General features: G+C 40.1%; 1 protein-coding gene across 5 annotated transcripts in view; it reads left to right on the top strand.

Moving 5' to 3' along the window:
* Nucleotides 1–15735, top strand: part of NFKB1 (nuclear factor kappa B subunit 1) — a 120715-nt gene that overhangs the window by 36187 nt on the left and 68793 nt on the right. For all 5 annotated transcript variants that reach the window (XM_004748161.3, XM_004748162.3, XM_045067099.1 and 2 more), the window contains one exon: nucleotides 2599–2697. In XM_004748161.3, coding sequence (XP_004748218.2) covers nucleotides 2599–2697 — 99 coding nt within the window. The remainder of the gene's footprint in view (nucleotides 1–2598; nucleotides 2698–15735) is intronic.

The raw sequence follows: 15735 nt of genomic DNA on the forward strand, positions 1-15735 counted from the left end.
TAAATGCAGTTCCCTATTATGGGTCCAACAGTCATAAGGAAAAATTGACACCTATGATTTACCTAAAGGGCTGTGTAGTTCCAAAATTCAAAATTTAATTCACTCCACACAGATGTCTAAAAGCTCACCTGAGTAACACAATGTGTTTGTTTACCAAGCTGATGTTATTTTGATGTCTGACTCCAGTGAAAGTAAAAAGATTGCATTCAAGTCAGACTTTCTGACCGGATGAATGTAGCCCTTGCCTTTAGGTTGATGACTCATCGTAAGCAAATGGAGTTACTAAAATGAATGGCTGTGGATTGGCAAACCTCTAATTTCAAAAATTTAGAATCAGAAACACATTTCGACTATCCATGTGAAGACATCCTATCTCCCTGAAAAAAATGTAATAAATTTCCATCCTCAGGTTAAAAATTCCTATGCACAGAAGTTTAGATCCTCTTACACAACCATGAATGCTATCTATTGTTTTTCAAACTGTTTGCAAGCTATTGAGACATGTCTCTTTCCTCATATTTCATTTGACATGACTCCCAATAAAATATAAAAGTATAAGTGTGTATAGTTTTCCACCTGCCTAAAGGAATTTTGTGATTAAAGATAATGAATGACTTTATTAAATTTTTTCATTAAAAAAAACTTTAAATAAAAGTTAGAAAAATATTTTTTCTTTGCCACAATTTTCCCCAGCTCTGACAGAGATGAGTCATGGCGTAGACGACTAATCTTTAGAATATCCATTTCTGTCACGTATTATTCAGTGCTAATTATCTAATGCTTTTTAAAAACTGAGTTTGTATTTAAGTAGATTAGCAGTCAGTAAATCTCTGTCTTTATGGTTAGTCAGTTCTGGAGGCTTATGTAACACATGCTGCTGCTTTTTCATGCTATTCGAAATTTCATTCAATTATTAAAAATAAGCCAACAGCCCTTGTCTATAAAAGGTGTAGGGCTGAATTTGTAACTTATTCTTTGGTTTGGATTTGGTGAGAAACAAAAGAGAGGAATTGCTCCAAATGACTGACCTCACCTCAAAAGGTTTCCCTGGTATTAGGTCTGATTTCTCCTGAGGAGTCATATGCAAAAGTTGTTTTAAGTCCCAGGTTATTGAGTTGATCATATGCTCTGGATCTGTGTATGACTTGAGGAACTTTCCCACACTAGGCAATTTACTTCAAGCCTTACTCATCCTGTGAAATATGCTTTAGGACCAATGCTCTTTGGAAATCAGAAAGTTCTCAGGAAATAGAGGGACGGTTTCAGACACTTACCAGAGGTTTAAATTCGTTCAGGGCCCCTGAACCACTCAGATTATTTTCCAAGACCCTATGATGAATAATGAAATGTCATGCAATGTAAGGAAGGCAAGAATTTTTACATTGACCCACGAGCTTAAAACTGTTAAAACCTTTGCATTTGCCAGGCTTTGCAACTGTTACGAGTATGGAAGGTAGAAAGCCCCTACTGGCAGGTAGTGGGTGTGTGGAGCTCCTGATGGCCTAGTAATCTAGCACTGTTTATATGAAATCAGACCACTACAAAAATAAATGGAAGGTGAGGCTGTTCCTTAAAGTAGATTAAGGTATTTGAAAAGGATTTTAAAAAAGAAAAACTGGTTAAATTTAAACTGTAACACCAACATATTGATTGACAGCTGTATAAAGTTGAGTCTTGCAGGAAAAACATTGAAAGCTCCCTCGATATTAAGCTTCCTTAATATCAGATACATTTTCATAGTATTCCTTGCTGCTTTATTCTTGGTATACAAATAGGTACAGTTATCACTGTTAGTTTTGCAAATTATAAAATGCTAGAACTGGAATGGACCTTTCAGATGGTCTTGTCTAATCTTCTCATCTGTATAGATTAAACAACAGCAAACAACATGGAACATCGGTGTCCATCACCCACAGTAGTTCACATGGTTCAAAGCTTCCAGCTCTCTTTTCACTGATTTGCTACATCTGTAGAATTCTTGGGTTAAGAATATTGAAAGGGATTACCTGGTTTTGGATTACTCAGGTCAGTTAACATACCAAGCCTGAGCCTGATAATATCAATAATCATAAAATCTGAAATCTTCTCAACTTTAGCAGAGTATGTTCTACAACACGGATGTAATGTATTTAATAGGACATTTCTATAATCCCGCCTGAACCAACTATGATCAGAGTAGATAAAGGAATGCCTTTAAGTAAGAGTCAAAGAAGCTTAAGTCAGTAATGTGGCCAGGTTTGGAGCTTGGCTGCAGCAATTCGAGATGAGGAAACTCTGATTCAGACAAGCTGCAGCATGTCCAGTCCAGGCTTAAAACCTTCAGCAGCTCACTCTCCGCATATGCACAGCAGGAGAGGTCCTGCCGGGTTAGGGAACTGGCTTTTAAGCCACAGCTCAGTACACAAGTATCAATTGACATCTATGTTTATAATAAGATTATGGGAAAAGTGGCTCTTGTTTGTAGAGTCCCCTTTCACAGTGTATGCTTTTCCTCTCTCACCTAGTACATACAAGAATAAAACATTTGTTTATAACTGTGCCCCTATAATTTCTAATTAGTATTTCTCAAACTTGTTGACTCTGTATTCACCTTTGCAGAGAGGATTTCGTTTCCGTTATGTATGTGAAGGCCCATCCCACGGTGGACTCCCCGGTGCATCTAGTGAAAAGAACAAGAAGTCCTACCCTCAGGTCAAAGTAAGTCTGTGATGTCCTTCTATATGATTCCAGAAGATTTGATTGCCTAAGAGCAAAAGAAAGGAATGCTTTAAGGGAGTACCGTCTGCCTTTGGCCCTAAGCTGTTCACATGATCATTATAATTTTTAAGTAAGAAATTTGTCACTTAGCAATAGAAGTGACACATTTTAAGATTCTATTAATATTTCCATGTAGTAGAATTTATCTCAACATCAACCAACATTTACTACTTCTTGATCATCTTCAAGTGGTTTTTAGTTGTCATGCTTCCTGAGATTTTAATAAGTCTTCGAAAGAAGTGCTTGATATCAGCCCTTTGGAGATGTAGTGAGAAACAGCAGATGACTGGGTGTGGGATTATGTGGCGTCGTATTTAAGAGCATGAACTCAAATCCGGGCTCTGTGAAGAGCTGTGTGCCTTTGCCTGGGTTACCCAACACTTCTAGCCCTCGGGACCCTAATGTGTACGATGCAGAAATGTTAATGGTCTGTACCTCATAGGGTCTTGTAGAGATGGAATGAGAACATGTTTATTAGTGTTCTTCAGAGATCCTGCAAGTCTTGTAGGGCCTCTCCTTGAGCGACTGTACAAACCACACGTGCTAGTCCACGGAACCTACTGCTTCCAGACGTGCCTGGAGCAGGCTTGGTCTAGCCTTTTACATGTCTTCAGGTTCTTTTTCTGTCTGTTAGTTTAATTGAGAATATCATTCCCAGAGTTAGTTTGAGCTTTTTATTCTCATACCATGAGGCCATGTTCCGTAGGCTGATTGCTAAGAGTTCTGCAGATAAACCGTTAATAATTACAATTCTGCTATTGGTAAAAGTTTTGTTTGTTCAGTAATTCAAGACTTTGGCAAAAGACTATCCGCTCCGTTCCCGCTAAGGTGTGAGTGCCTCTCGGGGTAGAGCATTCTTCTATATTTTGTTGTTGGTTTGTTTTGGGGACTAGGTGAAGGGCAACAGGAGAGATCCTCAGTAAAACCGTAACGTGAAGGAAATTGGTCTCTGGTGTTGCCAGCCTTGTGTTCTGCCTCCTGCCTCCTCTCCCTCTCCTCCCTCTCCACTTCCAGGTACAGGCCTTTCTAATTTCTGATCCCTGTTCCAAGACAGAAGACAAAATACTGTGATATCATTCCTTACCATCTGAATGACCCTCACGCATATTCTCTAATGCCAGTCCTACTTGACATTTTGCATTGGAAGTCTCCTAGCTAGCTGCCCTGTGGGATAAAAAGATGTTTTTCTCCCAGTCAGTGTCATCAGGCGGGGTAAATACCATGTGTTAACCACAGTGTTACGGTCTCAAGTCCTTTAGAACCTGGGTGAGGAAAGAGGAGCCACAATTAAACAAGAGAATTAGCATTTATTAAGCACCAAAGAGTTGCCAAGTGCTTTAGATACATAATCTCTTCTAATCCTCACAACCACCCTGGTCGGTAAAAAGTGTATTGTCTGTGAGGAGCCTGTGGCTCAGAGAGGAATTCACTTGTCTTTCTCAAAGATGGCTGGCTCTTCTTCGCAGACTGTTGCTTGTTGAACTCTCACGTGGAGTGGAGTGCGTCCGTGTGGGGTGCTGGAGGCAGGGACCCAGGGAACAGGGCATGGGAGGACCAGGGTAAACTAAGAGCAGAGAACTGTAACTCTGAAAACAAGAGGGAGAGAGGCTTTGGGGGCAAAGTGTACTCAGATGTTAGGAAATCAGAACCAGCACTTTTTTCTTCTTTTCTTTCTATCTTTTTTTTGGAAAGAGAGAAAGTGCATGCAAGCAAAAAGTGAGAGGGAGAGAGAGAACCCTGAGAGAGAGAACCCTGAGAAGAACCCTGTGTGCTTGTGATAAGGGTAATTGAAAGATACGTGTTATCAACTTTGGTGTTGGTTATAATTACTGAAGAATTAACATTAAGAGAAAAACTTTTTTTTCTGGACTGGCTCTGTACAAAAAAATGTAAATTATGGTATTTTCATGAACTGCTTATTTGTAATGCTTCAGGCTTTTGTGGCTAAGTAGCAATTTTTGATGCTAACAAATACATAGCATTACCTTTGTTGTAAATTTATTACCTAATAAAAAACTCTATTCACTTATGCTCAGTCTTCATACATCCTTCTCATGTAGTGGTTGCTGCCTCACATTTACAAAATAATTGAGAAATGAAACAGCTAATGGAGGCATTAAATGTTCTTATCAAATCATAGTTTCTGATCAAGGAGTTTAATACTTAGTAGGAAATATAAGTATATAAACAACTAAAAATAAAGTCAAAATATAAATGTGCAAGATTGCTCATGATTACACTTGAGCTACAGTATCATTATGTCAGTCATTTATTTTTTATTCACTGATGCAACATATATTTATTAAGCATTTATTCCAGTTGTAAGAAAAGGAAGTACAGTTTAGAGAATCTGTTACAAACTGTCATTGTTCTAGCCCGTCATTGTTCCCTGAGAGTTTAAATGCCCCTGCTCTTCCCAACAGTTAAAGGAAGTCATTTTATTTATCTTAAAAGCTCTTACTGGGAAGGATGGAGAGGAGGGAGAGAGACACAACCATGAGGTATTTGTCCCAGAGCTCTTCTCCCAATCTCACTTTTGATAGTGATGGTGAAACGGGACCTTTCAGGTTACGGAGGGGTTTTAAATCCTGACTCTCTGTAAAATTTAGACAGAAGAAAGATTTGTTCTCAGTATTTATCTCTTATCAGGAGCATCTTTACAATTTTACCTATAAAGATGTACCTGTAGCTTTGCAATTGTACCTATAAAGATGTACCTATACCTGTAAAGAGCGTCTTATCAGGAGGATCTTTACAATTGTACTTGTCTTCTGTTGTAGTGAACTAAGCACCCATTCTGTGTGAGGCTCGAAGGGAAGCAGTGGGCCATATGCAACAGCAGCAGGGTTTCTCAGACTTGGCACTACTGACATTTGGGGCCAGAAAACTCTCTGTTGTAGGGGGCTTTCCAGCGCCCTGCAGGATACTCAACAGCATCCCTAGCTTCTACATGCTAGAAGCCAATAGCTTCTCTACAACCGTGACAACCAAGTGTCTCTAGATACTGCTGTATCCCTGGGGAGCAGTGGGGGGTGGTGCAAAATTACCCTGCCGCCTTAGAACCACCCATCTAGACGCAGGTTGAATCAGACGTAACCTCACTCCTCTGCCTCCTTTTCTATTATAAAGCTGTAGCACATGGGTTATATGGAATCGCCTAAGTATATTATGTTGCAGACATACATACTTTTCTCCATTATTAGTAGATACTTATTTTCAACATGATGATCACAGTGACTGTATGATTTCTTCTTGGATCTCTGAGCTAGCATACTGGATATGAAAGAGAAAGAAAAGAGAAGAAAAAAGAGGTCTTCAACATTCCATATTCTATGATGACTTCATATCTAAAAGTTAACACTTGGTCGTGAACTGTTGCAGAAGAGAAAGTGAAAGTGGAAACAGGCTCTGCCCAGGCAATGAGCCAGCAGAGCCGTGGTGGTGGGTGAGCGAGTGGGAGCTTCAGTGGGTGGTCCCCATCCTCCCCCTCAGTGTCCAGTGGAAGGAACGGTAATGGGGAGTGCCCCGCACTTACCCCAGAATCCATTCCTGCGGAAGTCAGAGGGAGGGCATTTAGATTTACTGGGAAGGAATGCTATTTCTGAGGTCTATATATACTACATCCTTATTAAAGTACATTTGTTCAGCTTTAACAGTGCAATATTATGGGCTCTGCCTTTTCCTCACCTCCAGCCCCTTACTGTTCTGTCTTCCCTTGTCTTTAAGCACACCACTCCGTTTTTCAGGCATCTGAAAGGCTGGTGGCTTCCCATGCTCTCTGTCACACACAGGCAACAGCAAAGGGTCAAGGGCCATCTCAAAAGCTACTGGGGTTGACTGTGACTTGGGGGCTGTAGACCCCTAACTGCACTTTATAGAATGAGTGGATGTAAAACCCACTGGGCTTACTCTCTGGCTAACTGTCCAAATATGATACCAGAGTTAAATCATTTTAAAACAACTCTAGTGGTCTACCCACTCCTCCTTTTTCTACGGGAATTTTATCCCATGCCTAAAACCCTATTTCTCATAAGCTGGGTGTAAGCCAGGCTTAGACCTGTTCTTCCTATATGGAGATTATTTCTAGAACTCGGACTACGGACTATTGGACCATCTGGTGTTCTACATGCTTCTTTCAAGTCAGAATCCCATTCAGACTTCTAGAGCCTTGCTCTGTAAGTCTTCACATTCTTTTTATTATTTTTTTTAAAAGATTTTATTTATTTATTTGACAGAGAGAAAGAGGGAGAGAGAGCACAAGCAGGGGAAACTGCAGACAGAGACAGAGGGAGAGCAGGCTCTCTGCTGAGCAAGGAGCTCAATGCAGGGCTTGATCCCAGGATCCTGGGATCATGACCTGAGCCAAAGGCAGATGCTTAACTAACTGAGCTACCCAGGCACCCCTTCACATTCTTTAAAAAAAAAAAAAAAAAAAAAGTTTTAATTACAAAGTACTTCAAGCATATTTCAAGAACATTTGAAAATTGGTATAACAGACACCAGATACACTATCTAGATTAATAGATCTTAACATTCTACCATGTGCGCTTCTGATCTCTCTGTCTCTCAAATGAAACACAGTTACAGGTACAACCCCACCCATCTATCATTTTTTCCTTTTTCTTGGTAACTAAACCAGTGTTCTGAACTTTCATTCTCTGATAGGCTTTACTACTTCTACTGCATAAATATGTTTCCATAAATATTGGCATTTTCAAGAGAATTAATTTTTACTGGCTTCCACCCTAATTTTCTAATATATATCATGGCTCCTTTTCAGGGCAAATGAGAATTAAAACTCGACTCCGTTGAAGATCAGTGTTCACTTTGATCATGCTGATTCATCTTTATCAGCTAGATAAAATTTATTCATTTACAACGTGGAGCTTGTTCTGACTCAAAACAACAAAAAATAATACTGAGAGAAAAACCTAGGGAAAGTAAATATGCAGACTAACCCTTATGTGCCCTTTTTAAAGAAAAGCTTTCCTGTTGTTAAACATTTAATATTCTATTATACTATCCAATAAAGTTTCTCTTTAAAGTTTCTCCTCAGTTCTGATTTCATCACGGAGCTCCTAATGGGAGAGGCTGGCAGAAAAGCACAAGTAGCTTCCTCGGGGCCAAGCTTGTCCCTGCCTGTTTTTGACTCAGCAAGGAGTGCCAAAGAAGGCTCATTTCCCTCTTTTTCCCGAAAGTTATGCATCAGGTTTTTTTTTTATTAATCAAACTGCTTTCCTCCATAGAGGTGGAAAGGCGCCAACAGGAGCAGCCCGATGGGGCTTCATAAGCTCTCAGTGATTCTCTTCCAAAGCAGCAGAAAGTACCCGTCCTCAGCTGCTAGGACAACCTCCAGCAGAGCCCACTCTATGCCAAACAGAAATCGGTGTCAGTGACCTTGATTCTAAAATACAAATAGCTCACCAGTGGGTATTTTTATTTTCTCTTCAGTTATAAATATCAAATGCAATGGACTACAACTTGAAACACAGCTGATGGGAGCATAACTATTTTTAATCGAATGTTTTCTGAAAGCTTTTTCTCACATATGTGTTCTTTCCTGAGGGTTTTACGTTGAACAGAAGGCATGTGTCAAAATATGTAGGTCAACAACAGCTTTTTTGTTGTCCCCCTGCCCACTTGATTTTTTTTTTTTTTTTAAGTCTTTGCTCTTGGTGCCTCTCACTTAAAAATCCTAAATGTTGAGTTCCATCAAGGTCAAATAAAGACCAGCTGATCTGCTGTGGCGTTTAAGGCTATCACATATCCTTGCATAACCTTTCCTTTGTATAGACTTGTCTGATCCAAGAGGTTTGCCGTTTTAAGGATCTAGTTTTAATAGAAATTTTGAATAATTTAATCTGACTCAATTTCTAAAAACAACAGGGATGAAAATCACCAGAATGAATTAGGCATGCGTATATAACCTAAGCTCATAGCATTTATTAAAATTTCCATCAACAGCCCTGAGCTGTTTCTTATTTACATATGTTCCTGGGGGAAATAACGACATCCCCTCGGTGCGGAGTCTTGTGCTCTGTATATTGAGGAGATGGCTTGTGACCTGAATCCCTTTCGGTGGTTTCAGAGAAATTTGGGACCTGTGAATTTCTGTGCAGAATTTTATGTTAATGTACATACATTTTTTCTGGAGAAATAACTTTTTAATCAGATTTTCAAAGGGAAAGATTCAAACATGGTTAAGAATCAATGCCATATAGGGCACCTGGGTGGCTCAGTGGGTTAAAGCCTCTGCCTTGGGCCCAGATCATGATCCCAGAGTCCTGGGATTGAGCCCCGGGATCAAGCCCCGCATCAGGCTCTCTGCTCAGCAGGGAGCCTGCTTCTCCCCCCTCTCTCTCTCTGCCTGCCTCTCTGCCTACTTGTGATCTGTCAAATAAATAAATAAAATCTTTAAAAAGAAAAGAATCAGTGCCGTGGAGTACGTGTCTCTGTAGCTTTGGACAGCAGCTAATTAAAAAATTGGTGTATAATATATGTATATAATGTCTTTGTAAATTTTTTCAGTTTTTATTTTTGTACTTTTTAATTTTATAGTTTATGTTTTTGCATGTTTTTATCCATTTTAAGTGAATTGAAATACTTCAGGGTTGAAATACAAAGCCTCCCTTCCCTTTGGTTGCAGGGTGGAAAAGAAGGGAGACTTCTTATCAACAGACACAGATGGTGAATGGGCTTCGCTGCTTTCTCTCTCTTGCCCTTCCATACTGATGCTGATTCAGCATGAAGCTAACCATTAGTAATTGAAGTTAAAAGAAAGAAAATTCATTTACCAAATATTCATTGAGCCCTGTGTGCCCGGTCCTGCTCTAGGCAAGCAGATAAAACTCTCTTCTGTGTTGCAACCACAATCTGGACTTCTAGATAATTTTTCTTTCAAGTAGTTCAAAGTTTTGTATTTGGCCCCTAGAACAAAATATTACGTAGTAGAATATATTTAAAAAGAGCCCTCTAAATTCACTGTATAGATTCATCATCTCTACTATGAACTAGAGAGATCTACTCATTAAGGAAACTTCTAGCAGAGATTGTAGTTGTGAAGCTTAACCTTTAAGAGATTATCAATGGAACCACAGATTGTCTGAGTTTTAAGTTTTGTTTTTGTGTGTCCTGGCTTGGTGACCATCCTCTGCGGGCCATTCCCATTTTTCTTTCCTCTCCTCTTCTTTAATGTCCTGGGACCTTCTTTAATGTCCTGGGACCATTTAATGTCCTGGGACCATTTAATGTCCTGGGACCATTCTTGAACCTAAAACAAATCTCTGATGGCTGCTCACCCCTGTAAGCTCAGTCTGAAGATTATCTATAGCGTCTCTCCATTCCATTCAAGAATTCAGGTCTCATAAAGTCACAAACTGGTAATGCTTCTTGATAAGATAAGAATATCCGGAAGTACTACAGCCCTCAAAATGTGTAACACCTCCTCCTCCACAGACAAGCTGTTTCTCAGCCTGTCAGCTGGTCTAGAGGTGAGACAGTAGACTCCCTGGCAGTCTCAGCATCCTCTCCCCACCTGCAGGGCAGGCTCCCAGATCAGAACCATCTGTGCTATACTCACCTCCCCAAAGTCTCCTGTGGGTACTCTGGAAGGTGCAGGAAGACTTTCACAAGCAGTTCTTCTCACCTTGAGGTCCCTGTCCACCCAATAGAATGATTATGAGAATGGATTGTTGTGCTTACTTTCGTCATCTCGTTTAGGCATCACAACAGTCCACTGTGGTAGGTTCCCTGATCCTCATTTGATAAATGAGATCATCGAAGCCCAGAAGAGTTAAGAGGCTTACCCTGAGTCTCACAGTCTTTCTGGGATGGAATGCAAGATTTTTGTTCAGACAGTATGATTTTTTTTTTAAGATTTTATTTATTTATTTGACAGAGAGAGCAGGAGCAGGGGAGCAGAGGGAGAGGGAAAAGCAGGCTCCCCACTGAGGAGGGAGCCTAAAGCAGGGCTTCCATCCCAGTACCCTGAGATCATGACCTGAACCAGAGGCAGACGCCAACCACCCAGGCGCCCCCAGACAGTATGATTTAAGAGTCCGTACTCTTAACCATCAGGAGATACTATTCATTATTGAAATATTAACGGTCTTTCTACTTAAGAGGGTCTTTTAAATCTATGTTTCCCTCTCATCAGAATCACCCAAAAGTATTCTTTTTTTTTTTTAAAGATTTTATTTATTTATTTGACAGAAATTACAAGTAGGCAGAGAGGCAGAGAGAGAAGGGGAAGCAGGCTCGCCGCTGAGCAAAGAGCCTGATGCGGGGCTCGATCCTAGGACCCTGGGATCATGACCTGAGCCGAAGGCAGAGGCTTTAACCTACAGAGCAACCCAGGCACCCCACCCAATAGTATTCTAACTGCAGAGATGCCTGGGACCTGTTCCACACATGCTAAGTCACAATGGGTCATTTAGCCAATCTGGGATTCTATAATTCTAAGATAATTTCTGAGGGCTTATGTCATATAATGACAAGATATAACAACAGATGAATGAATAGGTAAATCATGGTATAACTGCAGAATAAAATATTATGCCACTGTTTGTAAAAAAACAGTGTGAAGGGGCACCTGGGTGGCTGAGATGGTGAAGTGACTGCCTTCCGCTCTGGTCATGATCCCAGAGTCCTGGGATCGAGCCCCACATCAGGCTCCCTGCTCATTGGGGACCCTGCTTCTCTCTCTCCCTCTGCTGCTCTGCCTGCTTGTGTTCTCTCACTTTCTCTGTCAAATAAATAAGTAAAATCTTTAAAAAATAAAACAAAACAAAACAAAACAAAAACCTCTATGAAGACTGTACAACATGGAAAACTGCTTATGGGCTAATGTTAAGGAAAACAAAAACAGGATTCCAAATTAAAAATATAACTACTGAAATTATTTAACTCAGTGAATGAGTTAAAATAAAGATTAGAGGGGCACTTGGGTGGCTCAGTTGGTTGAGCAGCTGCCTTTGGCTTGGTCATGATCCTGGGGTCTTTGGATTGAGTCCCGCATCCGGCTCCTTGCTCAAAGAGGAGCCTGCTTCTCCCTCTGCCTACTGTTCCCCCTGGTTATGCATGCTCTCTCTCTCTCTCTGACAAATAAATTTAAAAAAAAAATCTTTAGGGCCGCCTGGGTGGCTCAGTGGGTTAAGCCTCTGCCTTCGGCTAAGGTCATGATCTCAGGGTCCTGGGATGGAGCCCTGCATTAGGCTCTTTGCTCAGCAGGGGCCCTGCTCCCCCCCCCCCACCCGCCTGCCTCTCTGCCTACTTGTGATCTCTCTCTCTCTCTCTATGTCAAATAAATAAATAAAATCTTTTTTTAAATCTTTAAAAAAATTAAGATTAGAGACATGATAATTGACTTCAATTATCAAATGGAAAAATAGATCTGAAATAATTTCCTGGAATGTATCACAGAAGGACAGAACACTTGAAGGAAAGAGTGAGATAGAGGGTACAGGAGAGAGAGCAACAGGTGTCTGACTGAAGGCCTGGAAGGAAGTGATAAAGAGGCAGGTTTCTGGTTCTACGCTTAGAGGTTCTGGGGCTTAGGTAAGGTCAGGTGTGGCTTATGGACCACACCTTTAGGTTTCAAAGCATTACCTCTGAAGTCAGCCAGTTTAGGGCTGGGAGTAATGTTGATGCCTTGCTTTGCCACTAACTAGCAGTGTTGCTCAACTTGGCCAGAGCTCAGTTTCTTCATCTGTAAAGTTGAAATAAAGAATATGTACTCCATAGGATATGCATATAAATTAAGGTATTCATTGCATTGCACATAGTAAGCACTTAAAAATAGTAGTTGCTTTCATTTTACTTTATTTTATTTTACTTTATTTATTATTGAGAGAAAGCATGTGTGAGTAGGGATTAGTAGGGGGAAGGGGAAGAGGGAGAAAGAGAATCTCAAGCAGACTCTATTCCCAGCATGGAGCCCAACGTGGGGCTTGATCTCATGATCCTGAGATCATGACCTAAGCCGAAATCAGGAGTCAGATGCTAAACCAGTTCAGCCACTGAGGTGCCCCTTTACTTTTATTTTTATATACCCACAATAATTTAAGTGTTGAGTGACAACTTTGCTAATTGGTTTATGGAATCATGGAGTTACACAAAAACTTCACCAGTCCACTAATTTGTTTTTAGCACAATCTTACTAATTAGTATTGTTTCCACTCTGTTTATACCATGTCCTTCCTTCTGTCTGGGGTTTTTAAAGTAGGAGATTGAAAAGAGATCCTATGCCAAAAGCTTCCTTGTAGATGTAACACATGATTTCTTATGAAAATATAGGTAGTCAGAAGCCAGAAAGGAGTGTATTAAACTTTTGTTAGGCTCCTTAACTGCGTTCTCTTCAACACCATGCATGCACTGATTTCGTTTGCGTGAATACTGTATTAATTCCTAGGGCTGCCATAACAAATTACCACAAACCGGGTGAAGCAATGGCAATTTATTCTCTAACAGTCCTGGATGCTAAAAGTCAAAACTCAAGTTGTCAGCAGGGCCGTGCTCCCTCTGAGGGCTCCAGGGAAGAATTCTCCCTCCCTCTTTCTAGCTTCTGGTGGTTGGGAGCTAGCAATCCTGGACACTCCTTGGCTTGTTAGCGGCAGCACTGCACAGTTTCTGCCTTTGTCTTCACATGGCTGTCTTCCCTCTGTGTCTGAATCTACCTCTCCTTTCTCTTATAAAACATTAGTCTTGTGTTTCAGGCCCACCACCATCCAGTATGACCTCATCTTAATTAATTATATCTGCAAAGACCCCATTTCCAAATATGGTCACATTCTGAAGTGCCAGGTGAACATTGAACTTCAGGGGTACACTATTCAACTCATTAGGTGTATGTCCTGGCATTATAAACTAGTGGTTTTGAGGTATGGGATAAAGACCATTTTAGCCCCATTTTGCACACAGAAAGACACTTACATATATCTGCTGTGTTCCCTTATATATCATTAATATAGATTTAGGGAGTAGTAAAAAATCTTTCAATTTAGAGAAGTTTGTCAGTATTTTTAATAATTTGTTTAAGAAAGTAACTCCTGTGTTATTCCCCCCATTCAGTAGATGTTGGACCTTCAATACAGTTGTGTGCTAGTAACTGTTTAATAACCAGCTGTCCAGGAGAACAAAACAAAGCCCTGATTTGTAGTATTTGTCAGTTTCCTGGATGTAAATACTCCCACCATGGTCAGTTTCAAGCTATCGGTATGAAGTACTAGCTTGCAAAATTTCTGAAAATTTAACAATCAATCCTGTAAGCGGGTCAGACCAATTCCATCCATAACCATTGCAAGATTTCACAAAGAGAAAGGCATGAGATCATATCCTAGATATTAATCCCAGTGAACAATAGTTAGAACAAGAGAAGATAATGAATTGCTTCAGATAAGGTACTTTATTTATGCTTTACACAATACAGGGGACTTTGCAGGATCTGAGTAAATCCATTAAGTTGCTGAAGTGAAGATATCTGTCATATAGCAGATAAGTAGAGTTGTGTGGTCTTGTGAGCAAAATATCGTACTTGAAAGCAAAAGCTGGATCTTGCTCAAGATTGTGCCCTTAAAGGTGATGTGATCTTTCACATTGCTAAATCTCTTCAGACTTTATTTTTCTCATTTATAAGATGACAATAAAAATACCTACCTTGAAGGAAGAATAGCAGCATTAAGTGAAGTAACTGACATACACGCACCTGGCACATCTATAGCATTAAATGTTCACGCAGGACATGTTTATGTTTTTAATAATAAAAAAAAATCATGAAAATGTCTGTAACATGATTGTGAGTTCCATGAGGGCAGGCAGGAATTTTTTTTTCTGTCTTGTTTACTGCTGTTATCTCCAGCACCTGCAATAGTATGTAGTGAGTAACCAGTAATTGTTTGGATAATGAGTGAATCATCAACATGCAGGAAATGCTAGAATTAGACCTCCCCAAAGGAGCACCAGTACTATCATAATACAGCTAAAGAAGACACACTTAACGTGATGTAATAATAATAGGTTGTTACTGGAAGCATCCCGTCTTTGACCAGCCTTCAAGGCTTCACTCCAATTGCTCTCTGTCTCATTCTACCCATCTCAACAGCCTTCTCTTCCTTTTCCTCCCTTGCTGCACCTGACCAAGAATCAGGTGATCGTGTCCTCGTCCCACTGAGTTGGGACACTGTAACTTAGACCTTAGCCACGTGTCTAAATTTTCTGAGTTGAAATGGGCCCCTTCTGCTTCAGACTCCTCAGTGGACTCTTTCCATGGCAAGTGTTCCCTACTGAACTAATACCTTTCCCTTCTTGGAAAATGGCAGTTCCATCCTTCCACTTGCTCAGGCTAAAACCCTTAGAGTTTCCTGAACTCCTCTCTTCTTGCACCCCCACGTCTGATCCACCAGGAAGTCTTTGTGCCTTCAAACGTACCCAGAACCTAATCACTTGTCCCCACCCCCACTGCTGCCTCCTTGGTGCAAGCCGCCATCCTCATCTATTGCTCCCAATGGTTTTAGCATTCATGGATGAATCTTTACTGAATTATTTATTATTGGCAATTGATGGTGGTAAACTTGTGATTTTCGACTTATATCATTCCTTTTACTTTTTGTTAGTTGGAATTCTGTTTAAAAAATAGAGCTTTCTCAAAAAAAAGAAGAAAAAACATAGAGCTTTCTCTTCTTCACATTTCTTTAAAAACTTTTTTTTAGGATCAGTATGTACTCATTAGTCATTTTGTTAGTCAATATATTATAAGCCATTTCTGTCATTGTTTATTTTGATGTTTAATTGGTCCCAGACTTCCTTATTTCTGAAATAATAGAATGTACTAGGTGCATCCTGTACTTTCCCTGCACCAGCCCTGAGATCATCCATCTCTTCAAGAAGCCCCGGTTCCTTTTATTGGAAAAATTTCTCCTAGGCTCTCATTAGACAGAGCTAGAAAATTAATTTTTAAAAATATTTTTGAATTCATACTGATAA

Source organism: Mustela putorius, unplaced genomic scaffold (assembly GCF_011764305.1).
Source record: "Mustela putorius furo isolate JIRA1106 unplaced genomic scaffold, ASM1176430v1.1 tig00003871_pilon_pilon_pilon, whole genome shotgun sequence".
NCBI classification, from domain to species: Eukaryota; Metazoa; Chordata; class Mammalia; order Carnivora; family Mustelidae; genus Mustela; species Mustela putorius.